The 15,697-nt window shown below is 35.0% G+C and overlaps 1 protein-coding gene across 2 annotated transcripts in view; it reads right to left on the minus strand.

Annotated features, from left to right (window-relative positions):
• CUNH12orf56 (chromosome unknown C12orf56 homolog) overlaps positions 1-15,697 on the minus strand; it is an 81,671-nt gene that overhangs the window by 10,636 nt on the left and 55,338 nt on the right. For both annotated transcript variants that reach the window (XM_046430731.2, XM_046430733.2), the window contains exons 7-11: positions 10,605-10,711; positions 10,200-10,289; positions 3,312-3,435; positions 1,217-1,291; positions 893-967 (exon numbers count right to left, since the gene is read on the minus strand). In XM_046430731.2, coding sequence (XP_046286687.2) covers positions 893-967; positions 1,217-1,291; positions 3,312-3,435; positions 10,200-10,289; positions 10,605-10,711 — 471 coding nt within the window. The remainder of the gene's footprint in view (positions 1-892; positions 968-1,216; positions 1,292-3,311; positions 3,436-10,199; positions 10,290-10,604; positions 10,712-15,697) is intronic.

A 15,697-nucleotide genomic window follows, 5' to 3' on the forward strand; every position in this document is an offset into this window, starting at 1 on the left:
ATAAGAAGGCCCTCACAAGATGCAGCCCCTCAATCTTGGCCTTCCCAGTCTGCAGAACCATGAGTGAAATAAATATCTGTTCTTTATAAATTACCCAGTCTGTGTTAGTTTGTTATAGCCACACAAAATAGACTAAGACAGAGATGGAGGGAAATGATAGGTCCTGTGATGAAGTCAGTGGGGGAAGCAGGGTGGGAGTGAATAAGAGCCCCCACATAGCTGGGTGAGTAAGGGACCAGATGAGGCTATAGAGCCAGAGCTCACAAGGCCTTGAAGGCCATTTTAAGGAGTCTAGCCTTTATTTAGAGAAGAACTGCTAAGAGATTTAAAGTAAGGAATGACAATCAGATTTTTATTTCAAATAGCTCCCTCTGGCTATAATCTGGTGGGAAGACAAAGTTAAGCCATTTATTTGGGAATGTAGTGTCAAAAAAGAAGATTGGTGACATTATACATATTATGTCACCAATATGTATATTGGTATAATGTCACCAATAATGTATAATGTCACCAATCTTGGGCCAGAATGGTGACTGCCAGCACAGAGTGCACAGGTGATTCCCATTGTTATATTCATACTCGATGTTAAAGGTGAAGATTAATCATTTTTACTTAATTATACAGCCAATAATTTAATATCTTATATTTTTATCTTAAGAGTTCTTCATAAAGTAAGGATCATATCTAAAACATCATTTCAGTGCCTTAATAAATCAGATCTCAAATGTAGAACCATTTAATTTTAATTAAATAATAAAATTATCAAATTTATATATTACTTCAGTTTTGTAAGCTAGATCATGTCATAGAGAAAACTTGTGTTTAATTAGTAAAAAAAAAAAATAGTTTCTGTTTAGCTAGGCCTGAACAGTGACTACTTCTAGGTACTTACTATAGGAGGACAACTTTGAAGAAAGGACATCATCCAGCTAATAGCAAACTTTGTAGATCCCAATCCAAGGTTTCCCTAAAAACTCAAGGAAATAAGTTATGAAATTCAGGTCGTATATAAAAAGATACTCATCCTCAAATACATTTTTATCCTGATTAATAAAATCTTTAAAATTGGTATTTGTTAAACATAGTAGATGAGCACTTAAGAGCAAAGGTAGTATCATGTAAATCAACCAGTTTGGGAAATTATCTCTAAATAAGCATTTTGGGCATATTATTAATCATAATATGTATAATCACAGAAGATATATAAAATGTGTACCTGCTGAAAGACAAGAAGTATCTCATATAAAAGTGCTGTTGCTGTATCTGTGTATTCCAGGATAAGATTCTGCAACTAGAATTTTCAAAAATAATCAATATATTATTGTAGGCTAAGCCAGAAAATAGAAGTTCCTCTTGGTTTCCTTTAAATACTTCTAAAACAATTTTTATTAACTAAAAGTTTAATTAGTGCAATCCATTTTCCTGTTCCATTTGGTTCTGTCATTCTCAAGAAAGTGGCTCTAATTAAGAGATGATAGGTTTAAAACAGCTCAAAGAGCAGTCAGGGAAAAAAGATACATCTGTCCACAGAACATAACACACACAAAAAAATTGTGCACCAATTTACCAAATCAGTCAGATCAATAACCTTATTTCCTTTCAAGAATGTAGAAATATGCTTCCTAGAATTGAGGTGGCAGATTCTCTGAGGAATTTAGGTTTACGCCCAACTCAAACTATGATCCCTTCTGTAGTATGAGTAAATGCACATAAGACATTTTGTTGCTCTCCAAAACTCCAGGCATTGGGAAGATTGTCTTCTGGCCTGTAGGCCACTTGAGACATAAGAAATGTCTGTGGGCTTGCTACAGGCCAATACATTCTTCCTAAACATATTCTTCTCAGGGGAGAGATCTAGATTGAAATCTCCCTCTCTCTTACACCTTTGGAACAAAACTTTATATCATCTCCTGTTGGACACATTAATACCCCAGGTGCAACAGATCAAAAAGTCTGAAAACTAGACCTATCTATTCTGCCCAATTGGTATTTTCATATAGAAATACCATTGGCTAATCAAGTTAAACCCAAAACCAAGCTTAGTATTTCCCTGTGAGTCTAATTCTCTTGCTGTAATTCCTATCTGACTCTCAAGTCAGAGTCTAAAAGTCATCTTCTAATCTTTACACTTTATTTTCACATCAACCTACCTACACAATTTCTTAAACATTTCTGGAATCTATCCTCTTTACAATTACCATCTTTCTTCTTCTTTTCTTCATTTATTTATTCATCAAATATGCATCAGACACTGTGGTAGGTGTTGGGGATACAATGAAGAACAACAAACATGGTCCCTGCCCTCATGGAATACACAACCTAATTTATAAACCGAAAGCAATCTAACAAATGCATAGTTACAAACTGAGTCCAGGGCTATGAAAGAAAAGTACAGGAAACTAAGAGAGCTCTGAAGAGGAAGGCTAGTCTCCTTTGTGGGTCAGGAAAGACTTCTTTCCAACCTTTGTCATCCCCCCCTCACCTCAACTACTGCACTATCATCTTAAGCACCCTGCCTAGGAGTCTTGCTTCTGACCCACTTTTTATACTCCATCATTCAAAGTGTATTTCAGACACTCCATAGACAGTTTGTAATTATATATTCCTAGGAATATTTGAGCAACATCCGTCCCTCACACCAGTTTGTAAACCAGTGAAAGTAGAGATTGTGTTTTGCTTACTGTTTAGACCCCCTGGCTAGCATGCTATTTGCTCATAATAGATGCTTATAAATACATACTGAGTGAATGGGTAAATGAGTTTTCTAAAACATAATTTCAATTATATGTTTATGAACTATCAAATCATGTCCATACTTTAAAAAACATTTTCTATGTTGATTTGGCTCAAAATAAATTAATAATAAGCTGATTTATTCTCTCAAAATATATGGTTTGCAGTCAATTTGATATTTCCAATGTTTTATTACAACCTTAGGAAAACAAGTAATTCTCTTCCACTTATATAGGTAGAGAAATGGTAAATAAAAGCCCTAGAGTTAACCCTAAAATTTCTAAGACATTGCTTTTTTTGTCCATTAGACCCCTACTATGGAATTCATGTATATTGTATATAGAGACACATAGCATATAACTTTTTAACAATGGCTATTATTTTCCTTAGTATATATACCTTAAAACAAATAAAATGAACACATTAATATTGACAATAGTTATCTAGGTTTTTACATTAATAACAAAATATCTATTCTTTGGTTTAAGTATATGTCTATATTTCTACAGTGTCATGGTCCATGTAAAAAGAAGCCACATTCCCTATATAGTTAGTATGCCCCCAAATTTTCATCTCACCTTAGCATCAAAAGACATTTCAGCTAAAGTTGAATCAGCCATCAATTGGACATCAAATACAGGACAAGATTTTGGAATCTGAGGCTTGCTAATTAAAATCTTCAAGAGATTAAATAGAGTTCCCCTAAAAAAAAAAAATAAACACAAAGAGCGGTTAATGAATAGCTTTTTAATTTTTTTTTATTTTTTAGTTATAGATGAACACAATATCTTTATTTTTTTTTTACCTATTTTTATGTGGTACTGAGGATTGAACCCAGTTGCCTCACATGTCTCGTGAGGCAAGAGCTCTGCCACTGAGCCACAACCTCAGCCCTAATGAATAGTTTTGAAAAGAAAAACAGTGAAGCCAAGTTCGCAGACACATCTTGATTAAACTTTTGGACCCTTGGGCATGCAGATGTATAAAAGTAAGAAATATTTATTTATTTTGAAATAAGAAATTTAGATAAAAATGCAATTTCTTGGGTTTTTTGTTTGTTTATCTCAGAGCAAGTCTACTTCTAGAAGTTCAAATAGCTTGGAGAGGTTAGCAACTCTAGATTTAAGGGAGATGCTGGTGATGTCAAATATAGTAATATTTTCCAAAGGATTTTTTTGGGGGGAGTACCAGGGATCAAGCTCGAGGGCATTTGGCCACCACGCCGCATCCCCAGCACTATTTTGTATTTTATTTAGAGACAGGGTCTCACTGAGTTGCTTAGCTAGCTTTGAACTTACACTCCTCCTGTCTCAGCCTCCCAAGCTGCTGAGATTACAGGCGTGCACCACCACGCCCAGCTCCAAAAGATTTTTTTAGGAATTAATAATTTCAGGCAATATTTTGATCAAAATAGATTCTGTGGTCAAAAGAAACATAGGAAATACTTGGTTACACTAAGTTTATTGAATATCTTTTACTACAGGACTTCTCATTAGCTTTACTATGGTAATATGTACTGCATATCTCTAGGACAAAGCAATAGTATATATCATTTCTTTTTTTAGTTGTTTTTTAAATTAACAAATAAAATTATATATGTTTATGGTGTACAAAATGATGTTTTGAAATATGTATACACTGGAGTGGTTGAATGAAGCTGTATGCTTTACCTCTCATACTTAACATTTTTTGTAATGAGAACACTTAAAATCAACTCCTAGCAATTTTCAAATATATAATAAGTTGTTATTAGCTGTAGTCCCCATGTCATACAATAGATCACTTGAACTTATTCCTCTTGTCTAACTGAAATGTTGTACCCTTTGACCACATCCACCAATTCTACTACCCCGACATCCTGGTAACTGCCATTCTACTCTGTTTCTTTGAGTTCAACATTTTTAGATTTTGCAAATAATGAATATCATATGGAACTTGTCTTTCTGTGCCTGGATTACTTCACTTAGTATAGTTTCCTCCAGCTCTAGCTCCATCTATGTTGTCATAAATGACAGGACTTTTTTCTTAATTTTAAGGTTGAATAGCATTCTATTGTGAATGTATACCACATTTTCTTTTTTCTTGCATCCATTCATGGACACTTAGGTTGATTCCATATCTTGGCTATTGTGAATAATGTGCAGAATTCTTTTTTAAATTTTTTTTATTTTTCAGTTTTCAGTGGACACATCGTTATTTTTTATTTTTATGTGGTGCTGAGGATCGAACCCAGTGCCCGGCGCATGCCAGGCAAGCGCGTTACTGCTTGAGCCACATCCCCAGCCCCAAGCCACATCCCCAGGCCCCAGAATTCTTAAAGTGCTTATTTGATCCCAAGTTTTATGACTCCAGAACACCCCACCTTTTTTTAAATATATAACAACAGTGGAATGCATTACAATCCTTATTACACATATAGAGCACAATTTTTCGTATCTCTCTATATAAAGTATGTTCATGCCAATTTATGCCATTATACATGTACTCTTTTCTTTTGCATTACAATTCTTAATACACGTATATACCACAATTTTTCATATCTCTGTTTGATATAAGGTATGTTGGCACCAAATTCAAATCTTCATACATGTATTTTATATAATGATGACCATCACATTTCACCATCCTTGCTAAACCCCTTCCCCCTCCTTTTCCCTCCCATCCCCTCTTCCCTATCTAGAATTAGTCTAATCCTTCCATGCTCTCCCCCTCCCTACCCCACTATGAGTCAACCCCCTTATATCAGAGAAAACATTCGGCATTTGTTTTTTTGGGATTGGCTAACTTCACTTAGCATTATCTTCTCCAACGCCATCCATTTATCTGCAAATGCCATGATTTTGTTCTTTTTTAGTGCTGAGTAATATTCCATTGTGTATAAATGCCACATTTTTTTTTTACCTATTCATCCACTGAAGGACATCTAAGTTGGCTCCACAGTTTAGCTATTGTGAATTGTGCTGCTATAAACATTGATATGGCTGTGTCCCTGTAGTATGCTGTTTTTAAGTCCTTTGGGTATAGTCCAAGAAGAGGAATATAGTCCAAGAAGAGGAATGGTGGTTCCATTCCCAGATTTCCAAGAAATCTCCATACTGCTTTCCAAATTGGCTGCACCAATTTGCAGTCCCACCAGCAATGTATGAGTGTAGCTTTTTCCACCCACCCTCACTCTATAACCCTTTTTTAAAGTTACTACATGTTTGAATAATATATGGCACCCTCCTATTTGAAAATAAAAAGGCAAAATTCACAACTCAAAGTATGCATCCTAAGGAGCTCGGCCAGTAACACCATCTTCAAATGTTAAGAATAATCCATGTACAGTTGAATAGGAGCAGGAGAAAATCATGCCTAGCTGTGCATGGTGGCGCATACCTATAGTCCTGGGAAGGCTGGGGTGAGAGGATTGCTTAAGCCCAGGAAAGACTTCCAGACCAGCCTGGGCAGCAAAGCGAGACCTCATTTCAAAACAGAAAAGAAAATTCTTGGACTAACTAAAGAAAATAACAGAGTAGATTTGAAACATAGGAGTAGTAACAAAATTTAAGAATAAGGACTATAAAAATTCTCTATAACCATAAGCATTCCTTTTATAACAGAATGAAGGGGACTATAAGCAATCTGTGTTTAGTAATACTTGAGACTTTCTAATCTTTTTACAATAATTTAAATCATACTAGGATAAAAAGCTCACAATCAGCTCAAAAAGCAAGTCTAATTCTTATGTCTGGAAAAGAAGAATCATTATCAGCACATTTCTCAAAAAAAGCAGGACAGATCCTATAGAGTATTCACTACAGTTTTATAAAGGCTACTTAAAATGGCTAGTTTTACTTTTAGAAGATCTTTCCAAAATCACACAACACTCCTGTTAGAAGCTTTTCCTGATATTGTTTGAGTTGACATTCCATTCATTGTTATATTTAATTATAAACCTTCATTTTCAGTAACAGCTTCTTTTCAAAGCTAAAGAAAGGAACTCTCAAATTCTGGGTCACTTACTGTGATAATATATAAATTCAACTCTAACAATACTAAAATATGAACGGATGTAGCACATTTTAAGAGGAATAAAGCAAAGTACACTTATCTAATAAAATCCCCATTTATGAAAATAAAGAGGGAAATGCTAAAATGAATAATTGCTTTATATATTCTCAAATGGAATTTAATTTGAAACCCACTCCTTCCGTCAACTTTATTTAAACTCCATTAGGCCAATAATTTTAATCAAAATGGTAGTTTTATCCTGGAAATACTTATAGGTTTGACATCCCAGGCTTAAAAATAGCCCCGACAATTTAATACTTTTATTCTTCTGTTTGTTATTATTTCCAGTATATGAATTTTTAATGCATTTCAATATACTTTAAAACACAGACTCTAAGAACAAACTTATAGTCTCTTAAGTCAGTCTATGATATTGTGGAAAGCAGAATTGTACTTTGGCTTCCAGGATTCTCACCTCCCATATTCATTTTGTATATAATTCCTTTCAAGTTTGGGCAGTATCTATGAATATGCTTTTCTAATAATTTATGATTATATTAGATGAGAAAGGTGAAGAGTTTTGCAAATATAATTAGACCTCTAATTAATTGACTTTTTTTAGTCAATTCAAAGAGGAGTATCCTGAACAAACCTGATCTAATGAATGAGCCCTATGAAAGAGAACTTGAGCCTCTCCTGAGCTCAGAGATATGCTCCTGCTAAGCAACAAATTCTATAGCTGTGTACAAATCAATTCTGCCAGCAACCACCCAGATGAGCTTGGGAGAGAACTCCAGCCCAGATGACAGTGGTGCCAAAATTCCTAACTCACAGAAACTGTAAGATAATAAATATGTTATTTTAAGTTACTGAACTTGTAATAATTTGTTACATGACAACAGAAGACTAACACTGTTATGTAAACATTCATTGTGTGCTAATTAATGCTATCGATAACAGGACTTGAGCCTATATATATCAAAATGGACAGTATAACATTACAACCAGACTCTACTTAGCAAATGGATATACGTATTGAAGGGCATGAAAAGGATTAGTCATATCAGGAAAGATGATTAATATAATAGGGCTGATATGGCCAAACCAAGTTAAAAACGGAAAAATTAAAGAAAGGCAACATTTCACAACAGAAGTGAGGAAAATTTTTTTCAACTTTAACAGAGAGAAGTAGAGACCAAAAAAGAGGAAAGGAAGACAAGATTTAGCAACAATTTTAGTGTAGGAGAACAGAGAAATACCAAAAGTAGTCTTAAATCTCTATCTTAGAGACTGAGGGATTAGCAGTACTACCAATGGCTTAAAGTATGCAGAGTAAATAACAGTGTACTTTCTTTGTTTGCTATAAAGCAGGGGTCAGCAAATTATGTCCTGCAAACAAATCCAGCACACAGCCTATTTTTGTACACAGAGCCATTTTTGTTTGTTTTAGCAATGCTGGGGATCAAACCCAGGGCCTCACTCATGCTAGGCAAGTGCTCTGCCACTGAACTACAACCCCAACTCTGTAAATAAAGCTTTCTTAGTACACAGCTGTGCCCATCCATTGGCATACTGCCTAGGGCTGCCTTTGTACTACAGTGGCAGGATTATAGAAATATCTGCCCATCCCTGCTATAAAGTATTCCTATATGCCCTTGTAAGTGGCAAGTTACTTAAAAAATATTTATGATTATTATCACTAAAATTTATGTTTTAAAAGTCTAATAAAAACCCTGGAAAAATATTACTAAGTTATTATTCTTCCCCCTGGTTTAAGTGTTTTAGAGCTCATCTCCTTTATCCTTCCTACATTTTCTAATATAATGAATTTAGGTAAATAATCAATGAGGGGTGAGTGAAACAAATTCAGTTTTAACCAGAACTTTGCCCAAGGATATAATTCATGTCCATAAATACATATTTAAAAAGTCAAAGCAATAAAACATGTGAACACATTATTTTTGTGTATTGAGTATTGTCCCCCATTATAGATTCTCCCATGCTTCCTTTAAATAACAGATGTGCTGACCACCATTCAAAGTTTAGCTAGGCCCTCGGCTGTCCAATTACAGATACATTCCATCCTCTCTGAGTTCTTATCAATACACTGTGAACCTAAGTGCTGTAAGCCTTGCTTAAAAAAGGAAATTTGCTTGTCCTCTGCTTCTCTTTCTACTTCCCAGTGGTATAATGAAATCATTAAGGTCAGGTGACTTCAACCAAGAGGACACAGCAGAATAGGAGGTGACAGAGTAACTAAAGGGGAGGAAGCCAGGTCCTTGGCTGGCCTTGTGGAGGAAAGCTTGACTGTCTACTATAGACTGTTATGTGAGAAAGATATCAATTCCTATCTTCTTTTGGCCAAATATTTTTAGAGTATCTTCATTACAGCAGCTCATCCTATAACTTAAGAAGCCTTCTAAGGTCACCAGTTACAGTCATGAGCCTCATAATGATGTTTTGGTCAGTGACAGCATATTCAGCAATGGCTCTATAAGATTCTAATGAAACTGAAAAATTCCTATCACCTAGAAACCCTGGAGCCATCAAAACAATACAGAGCATTACCCACATTATTTATGGTGTTGCTTCTGCAAACCTACTGTGCTGCAAGTCAAAAGTACAGCACATGCTGCACTTTCTTAGTGCATAATCCTTGATTATGTGCTAACAAAGTAATAAACAACAGTTACCGGTTTATATATTTACTATACTACACTTTTAAATCATTATTTTAGAGTGTAGTTCTCCTTTTAAGTAAATAAGTTTACTCCAGCAACATCCTCATAACTTCTCATTTATTGCATCTCTCAATTGCATCATTTTTGCTCATGCTTGATTGAATCTTGTGTTTTCTTGTTTATCATGGCTGTAGGAGTAGTAAGCTATAGTGTATATATGTATGTGCATGTATAATATATCTTTATGTATATACACATTATATATATACATAATATATATACATTATATATATGTTTTTTGTCACTATTATAAATTAACATATATATATATATTAGACTATACCATCTAGGTTTATACAGGTACACACATTCTTTCCATGGTTAAGCAATACATGACTATACATAATAAATGTGGCCAATACAATTCCTGTCTTTCCAATGTGATTTTTCTGTTGTAGATACAAATGAACCCTAGAAAATTCTCGTGGAAAGTCCCTGGCTTTTAATGTATGATGGGTTATTTGGTCTTTTTCGAGTTCACCAAACTAGGATAAAAGATAAAATTATGTTATTAAAACCTCTGTACCCTTAATAATCCAAAGGGACAAAGAGAACTCAGCATGTGCCAATTAATCTAATCATCACAGAAGGAATCAGAGAGTCAAAAGAGTGTAATGTACTTACAAGAGGGTTGAACTGAGAAGTTAGAATATTATGTGTTTTGGAAGACATTCAACAAGAACAGTTAACAAATCAAAACTACAAGGGCCAATGTCTTCTCAAAGATCTTACTTCTTAGCTGCCAATGTGTTTAGGCGTGATGATTCAATTTCTGTTTCTCTGAACATCAGTCCTAAGGTCTGTATAATTTCAATGCATGTCCTAGAAAACAAAGAGGAGAAAGAAAGAAAATTGCATGATTTCTCCTTTTTTTCAAATAAATAATATTTGATGACTCAAAATATCAAAGGTGAAAAAGGAGATACAATAAATGATGATTTTCCTCCAGTCACCCATTTTTCCTCTTTGGGACAGCCAATGTTACCAGTTTCTTGTGTAATGCAATTTTTAAAATTCTTTGTGAAGTGAAACTTGCAGCACCATTAATTATTAATACCACATATATTTTGTCTAGTGCCTTCAATTTATCATTAACACTGTAGGGGGGAACTATCAAAGTATCTAGTTGGTACTTACACCAGCTCATCAACCCTTTGGCTTTTATTTTGAAGTGCATTCTTATCCTTAGACTCTGGTAAGTACTCATGTAGTTTGTTCACTAGGAAGTAGAAAAGGTCACTGGTCTGTGAAAACAAGTGGGAAAGAACACGGTAATTAAGATATCTACTGTTAAAACTCTCTATCCTTACATGAAAGTATGGAAAATGATTTGTTTTTTGATTCAATAAATAAGTTACATTATTTCTCATTAACATTAACATGATCCAAGTTGACAATATAAGTTTTATTACAACCAGGAGACCTCTGTACTGGTGAACAGAACAAGAACTAGGGGATGATGTAAAGAGATGCCATTTAGGCCTGGCTGAACCACTAATATTGATGATCATCCAAAAGTTAGTGTATAATCTCAGACAAATCATTCAATTATCTTGGGTTTTTTTTTAATAGTTCCTGCCTTTCCAAAGTAATTGGGCTTTTGTCAGGATATAATGAAATAATGGATAGGAAAGCTCTTGTTTTAAAATGTTTACTAACACAAAAACAAGTGCATATCACAAATATACCCTGTAAAAATTATGCAGAATGACATATTTCTGGTAAAACAGTGGAAACACAGATCACTGTTTTTGTCTCAAGAAATACTGACTCAGAGTTGGGGAACTAATATTGTTGTATTCTTATTTAGTTTCATGAGATAAATCAAGCATGAAAATAAGCACTGGCCCATCAAATCAGGCAAGTTGGTACTAATGAGAAAAGTTGTATAATTGCTTCTCTTTTCTATTCCTGTTTTTCACTTTTTTCTCCTGGACTACTGATTACTAGTGACAACTTAGACTCCATTTAGACAAGTGTTGTGTGCTCTTGCTTAGGTGATATGGCATGAGAATAGGCTAAGGATGGCAGTGCAGAAAGGGAAAGGAAAAGGAGTAGGATGGACACCAGATCCTCTCCATGTGCTTGGGCTTACCCAGTACCTGATAAATTAGCAGTGAGGCAGCTTAACACACTTGACTCTGGAGCAAAGCTCTCCAAATTCACTTCCTAGCTCTGCCACTTGTTGGCTGTATGATATTTGGCAAGTTATTTATGGTCCCTATGACTCAGTTACTCCATCTCTAAAATAGTGTTAATTGTTTTGCTTCATGGAGTTGGTGTTGAGACTAAATAAGATAGAATTTGTAAAGTTGAATAGTGCTTAGCACATCATAAGTGCTTAATAAATTTCAGTTATTATGATCTCCCATCTGCTCATTGGTTCATGAAATTTTACTCCCTAAATATCGTACAACCAATCTATAATAACATGGAAGACTCTCAGAAGCATTAAGCCAAAAGAGTACATTGTGAACAATTCCATGTTAGAGGACTACTAAAACAGTCCATGTTAATTTATAATAGTGACAAAAAAAATATCATTAGTTTCCTGAGGCCAGGAGTGTAAGGGAACTTCCTGTCAAAGGGCACACAGTAGCCTTCTGGGGTGACAGATATGTCCTAAACCTTGAATGGGTTAGTATTACATGGATACATATTCATCAAAACTCTTCAAGCTATACCCTTAAATATGGGTACATTTATATGTATTTATATGTATTATTTACATGATTTATAATTATACCCCAATAACTTCTTCAAATAAGATATACAAATATCCAATAAACACATGAAAAGATGTTCAACATCAATAACCATTAAGGAAATGCAAATCAAAACTGCAATGAAGGGATGGGGTTGTGGCTCAATGGCAGAGCGCTTGCCTCACACATGTGAGGCACTGGATTCGATCTTCAGCACCACATAAAAATAAATAAACCAAATAAAGGTATTGTGTCCATGTATAACTAAAAAATATTTTTTTAAAACTGCAATGACGTATCACTTCCCATTCATTCAGATGGCTGTTATAAACACACACACACACACACACACACACACAATAACAAGGGTTGGTGAGAATGAGAAATTGGAACCCTAAGACAATGAATGCATATTCGACATCTTGGAAATGATTCCTAGTCATAATCATTTCCAGTGTAAATATAAAATAGCAAGACACTATAGAAAACAGTATAGTGGTTCCTCAAAAAACTAAAAATAGAATTACCATATAACCCAGTGTAATAAGCCAGTCACAAAAAGACAAATAGTCTATGATTCTACTGATATGAGGTATTTGGACTAGTCAAATTGATAGAGACAAAAGTAGAATGGTTCCCAAGAGCTAGGGGCAGGGTGGTAGAGGATTAGGCAGTTATTGTTTAATGAGTTTGGCATTTCAGTTTTGCAAGATGACTAGAGTTCTGGAGATTATGGTGCTAATGGTTGAGCAACAGTGTGAATGTACTTAATTCCACTGAAATGTACACTCAAAAATGTTAAAGATGGTAACCGTTATATGTATTTTACTAGGCTTTTTAAAAACTAGAAAAAAAAAACCTCATGGAGAAAAATAAAAGACTAGGAAAGGACATGAATAGAGAACTCTCATTTATGCATTTATCCAGTAACTGAACTTATAACTACTGATTGCCAGCTCTACAGCAGGTACTATGCTAGGTAATAAAATAACACCTTGAGCTGAGCAACACAGATAAGACATAAGCCTGTATTCCTAAAACTTTCAGTTTAGTCGACCTATAAGAAAGTGTTCTCATAATTTAAGTTCTAATTGCAATACAATGAAAAAGATGACTTTAAAGAAAACAACCTATACCCCAATAAGTTGATTTTAAAATATATAAATATATACACACACATACATACATATATGTATAGATGTATACACAAAGTAGGAATATATGTATACACATATATGCATGTATGTATATACATCTATACATATATGTATGACATGTGTGCATACATCTGTTCATATATGTATTTGTGTGTGTGTGTGTGTTTGTGTGTGTAAAATTTTCCATCTTCTTTTCCAGGAACGAAAAATAAAGTAGCCTCTAATCTCTAGACCTTACTGTGAGTTCCTGAAGGAGCTTTATACAACCTATGTTCAGGGAAATTCAATATAAAGTAGAAAAACCACAGCTTTCACTCATGGACATGATAGCAATCATTTAAACTTTTAAAAAAGCTTCTAAAAAAAGTAGGAATGTTGACATTTATTAGTTACAGATGCTAACTTTGTGTAAATGAATATAAGAATAGATTTTGTGGAGGAGAAAGAAAAAACATAAAACTACCAGGTCTTGATGGCATGGCCAGGGAGTGGGCCATGGGTAGTCCACTAAAGTGTGGAAAGACTCCAATCAGGATGGTACCCACATGCCTTTTATCTCCCTCTCCATTCACTCTGATCTTTCATATTTGAAGACTGAATTAAAAGATCTTCTATTTTGGTACATCTAAGAATATTACATTAAAAAATGTCTGCAGCATTTCCAAGTGTGAAACAGAACATGAATGTTTTATTCCTAGACTTCTTACCACATTAATTTTCACAAGAGAATAAATTTGATATCACATAGGAATCATTTCCAAGATGTCGAATATGCATTCATTGTCTTAGGACTTAACTTAGGAAGAACACAGAGATGAGTAAGTAAGACACATGCCTGTCCTGAAGAAGTGTATAGCATGTTGTAGTAAATAATAGAGCTGAAATGGGAGTTCATAACCCACTTGAGTCAAATGTATGAAAGATGATATGTCATGAGCTTTGTAATGTTTTGAACAACCAATAAAAAAAAGAGAGAGCTGTGCCAATAACTATAGTAATAAACACACACACACACACACACACACACACATCTAATTCTTGAAAATAGATATCTTCTTTTCCTCATATTTTCTTTTTAATTTTTTTTCCATATTTTTATTGGTGCATTATAGTTGTATATAATGGTGGGAATCATTGTTATTATTTGTACATGCACATACTATAACAATATAATTTGGTCAGTATCATCCAATATTTTCCCTTTTCCTTCCCTCCTCCCTCTCCCTGGTCTCTTTTACTCTTACTCTACAGATCTCCCTTCGATTTTTATGAGATCTTCACTACTTCTTTTCCTTCTTCCTCTCTATCTTCCACATATTAGAGAAAACATATGACCCTTGACTTTCTGAGTTTGGCTTATTTCAGTTAACATGTTCTCAAGTTCCATCCATTTTCGCAAATGACATATATTCTTCTTTTTATTTTTATTTTATTTCATTTTATTTTTGTAGAGAAGGGCTCATGGTTTCAGAGGTCTCAGTCCATAGACAGCCAGCTCCATTCCTAAGGGCACAAGGTGAGGCAGAACATCATGGTGCAAGAGTGTGGTGGAAGGAAGTGGCTCACATGATTATCAGAAAAGCAGAGATAGAGATCTCCACTTGCCAAATACAAATTATACCTCAAAGCCATGCACCCAATGACCCACCTCCTCCAGCCACACCCTACCCACCTCCAGTTACAGTCAATTAAGTCAAGAGATTAATCCACTGATTGGGTTAAGGCTTTCACAATCAAATCATTTCCCTTCTGAACCCTCTCACATTGTCTCACGTGTGAGTTTTTGGGGGACACCTCACTTCCAAACCATAACATTCTGCCCCTGGCCCCCAAAAGCTCACACTCATCTCACAATGCAAAATACATTTTGTCCATTTTCATAAGTCCCCAATAAGTCTCAATAGTTCAAGATTGCCCAAAGTTCAAGTCCAAAGTCTCCTCTGAGACTTAGGGCAAGCTTGCATAGTGAGCGCCTGTAAAAATCAAAAGCAACTTACAAGTACCCAATATGTAAAGGCACAGAGTAAACACTTCCATTCACAGAAATAGGGGCATAGAAAGAAGGGCTAGGACCAAAGCAAGACTGAATCCAGCTGGACAAACAAGTCCTATAGCTCCATGTTAGGCATCTGGGGCACATGGCAAGGTAATGTTCTGTGCAGGTCTCCCCTGTAGACTTTTAGTTGGCTTGCCTCAACTTAACTTCTGCAGGTTTCCTCAGCAGATGTTCCATGGTACTGGCATTTCTTAATTTTGGGGTTTTCCACTGCAGTTTTAGCTTCCTTCTCACATCTCCATGTATTGTCCTCTCGGGTTGCCCACAGGGACTCTGACCCTGCTGCACTTTGCCTGGCCTCCCAGGCCTTCA

This window comes from Marmota monax, unplaced genomic scaffold (assembly GCF_021218885.2).
Source record: "Marmota monax isolate L192 unplaced genomic scaffold, Marmota_monax_Labrador192_F-V1.1 WCK01_AAM20220418_F8-fsc00056, whole genome shotgun sequence".
Lineage (NCBI taxonomy): Eukaryota > Metazoa > Chordata > Mammalia > Rodentia > Sciuridae > Marmota > Marmota monax.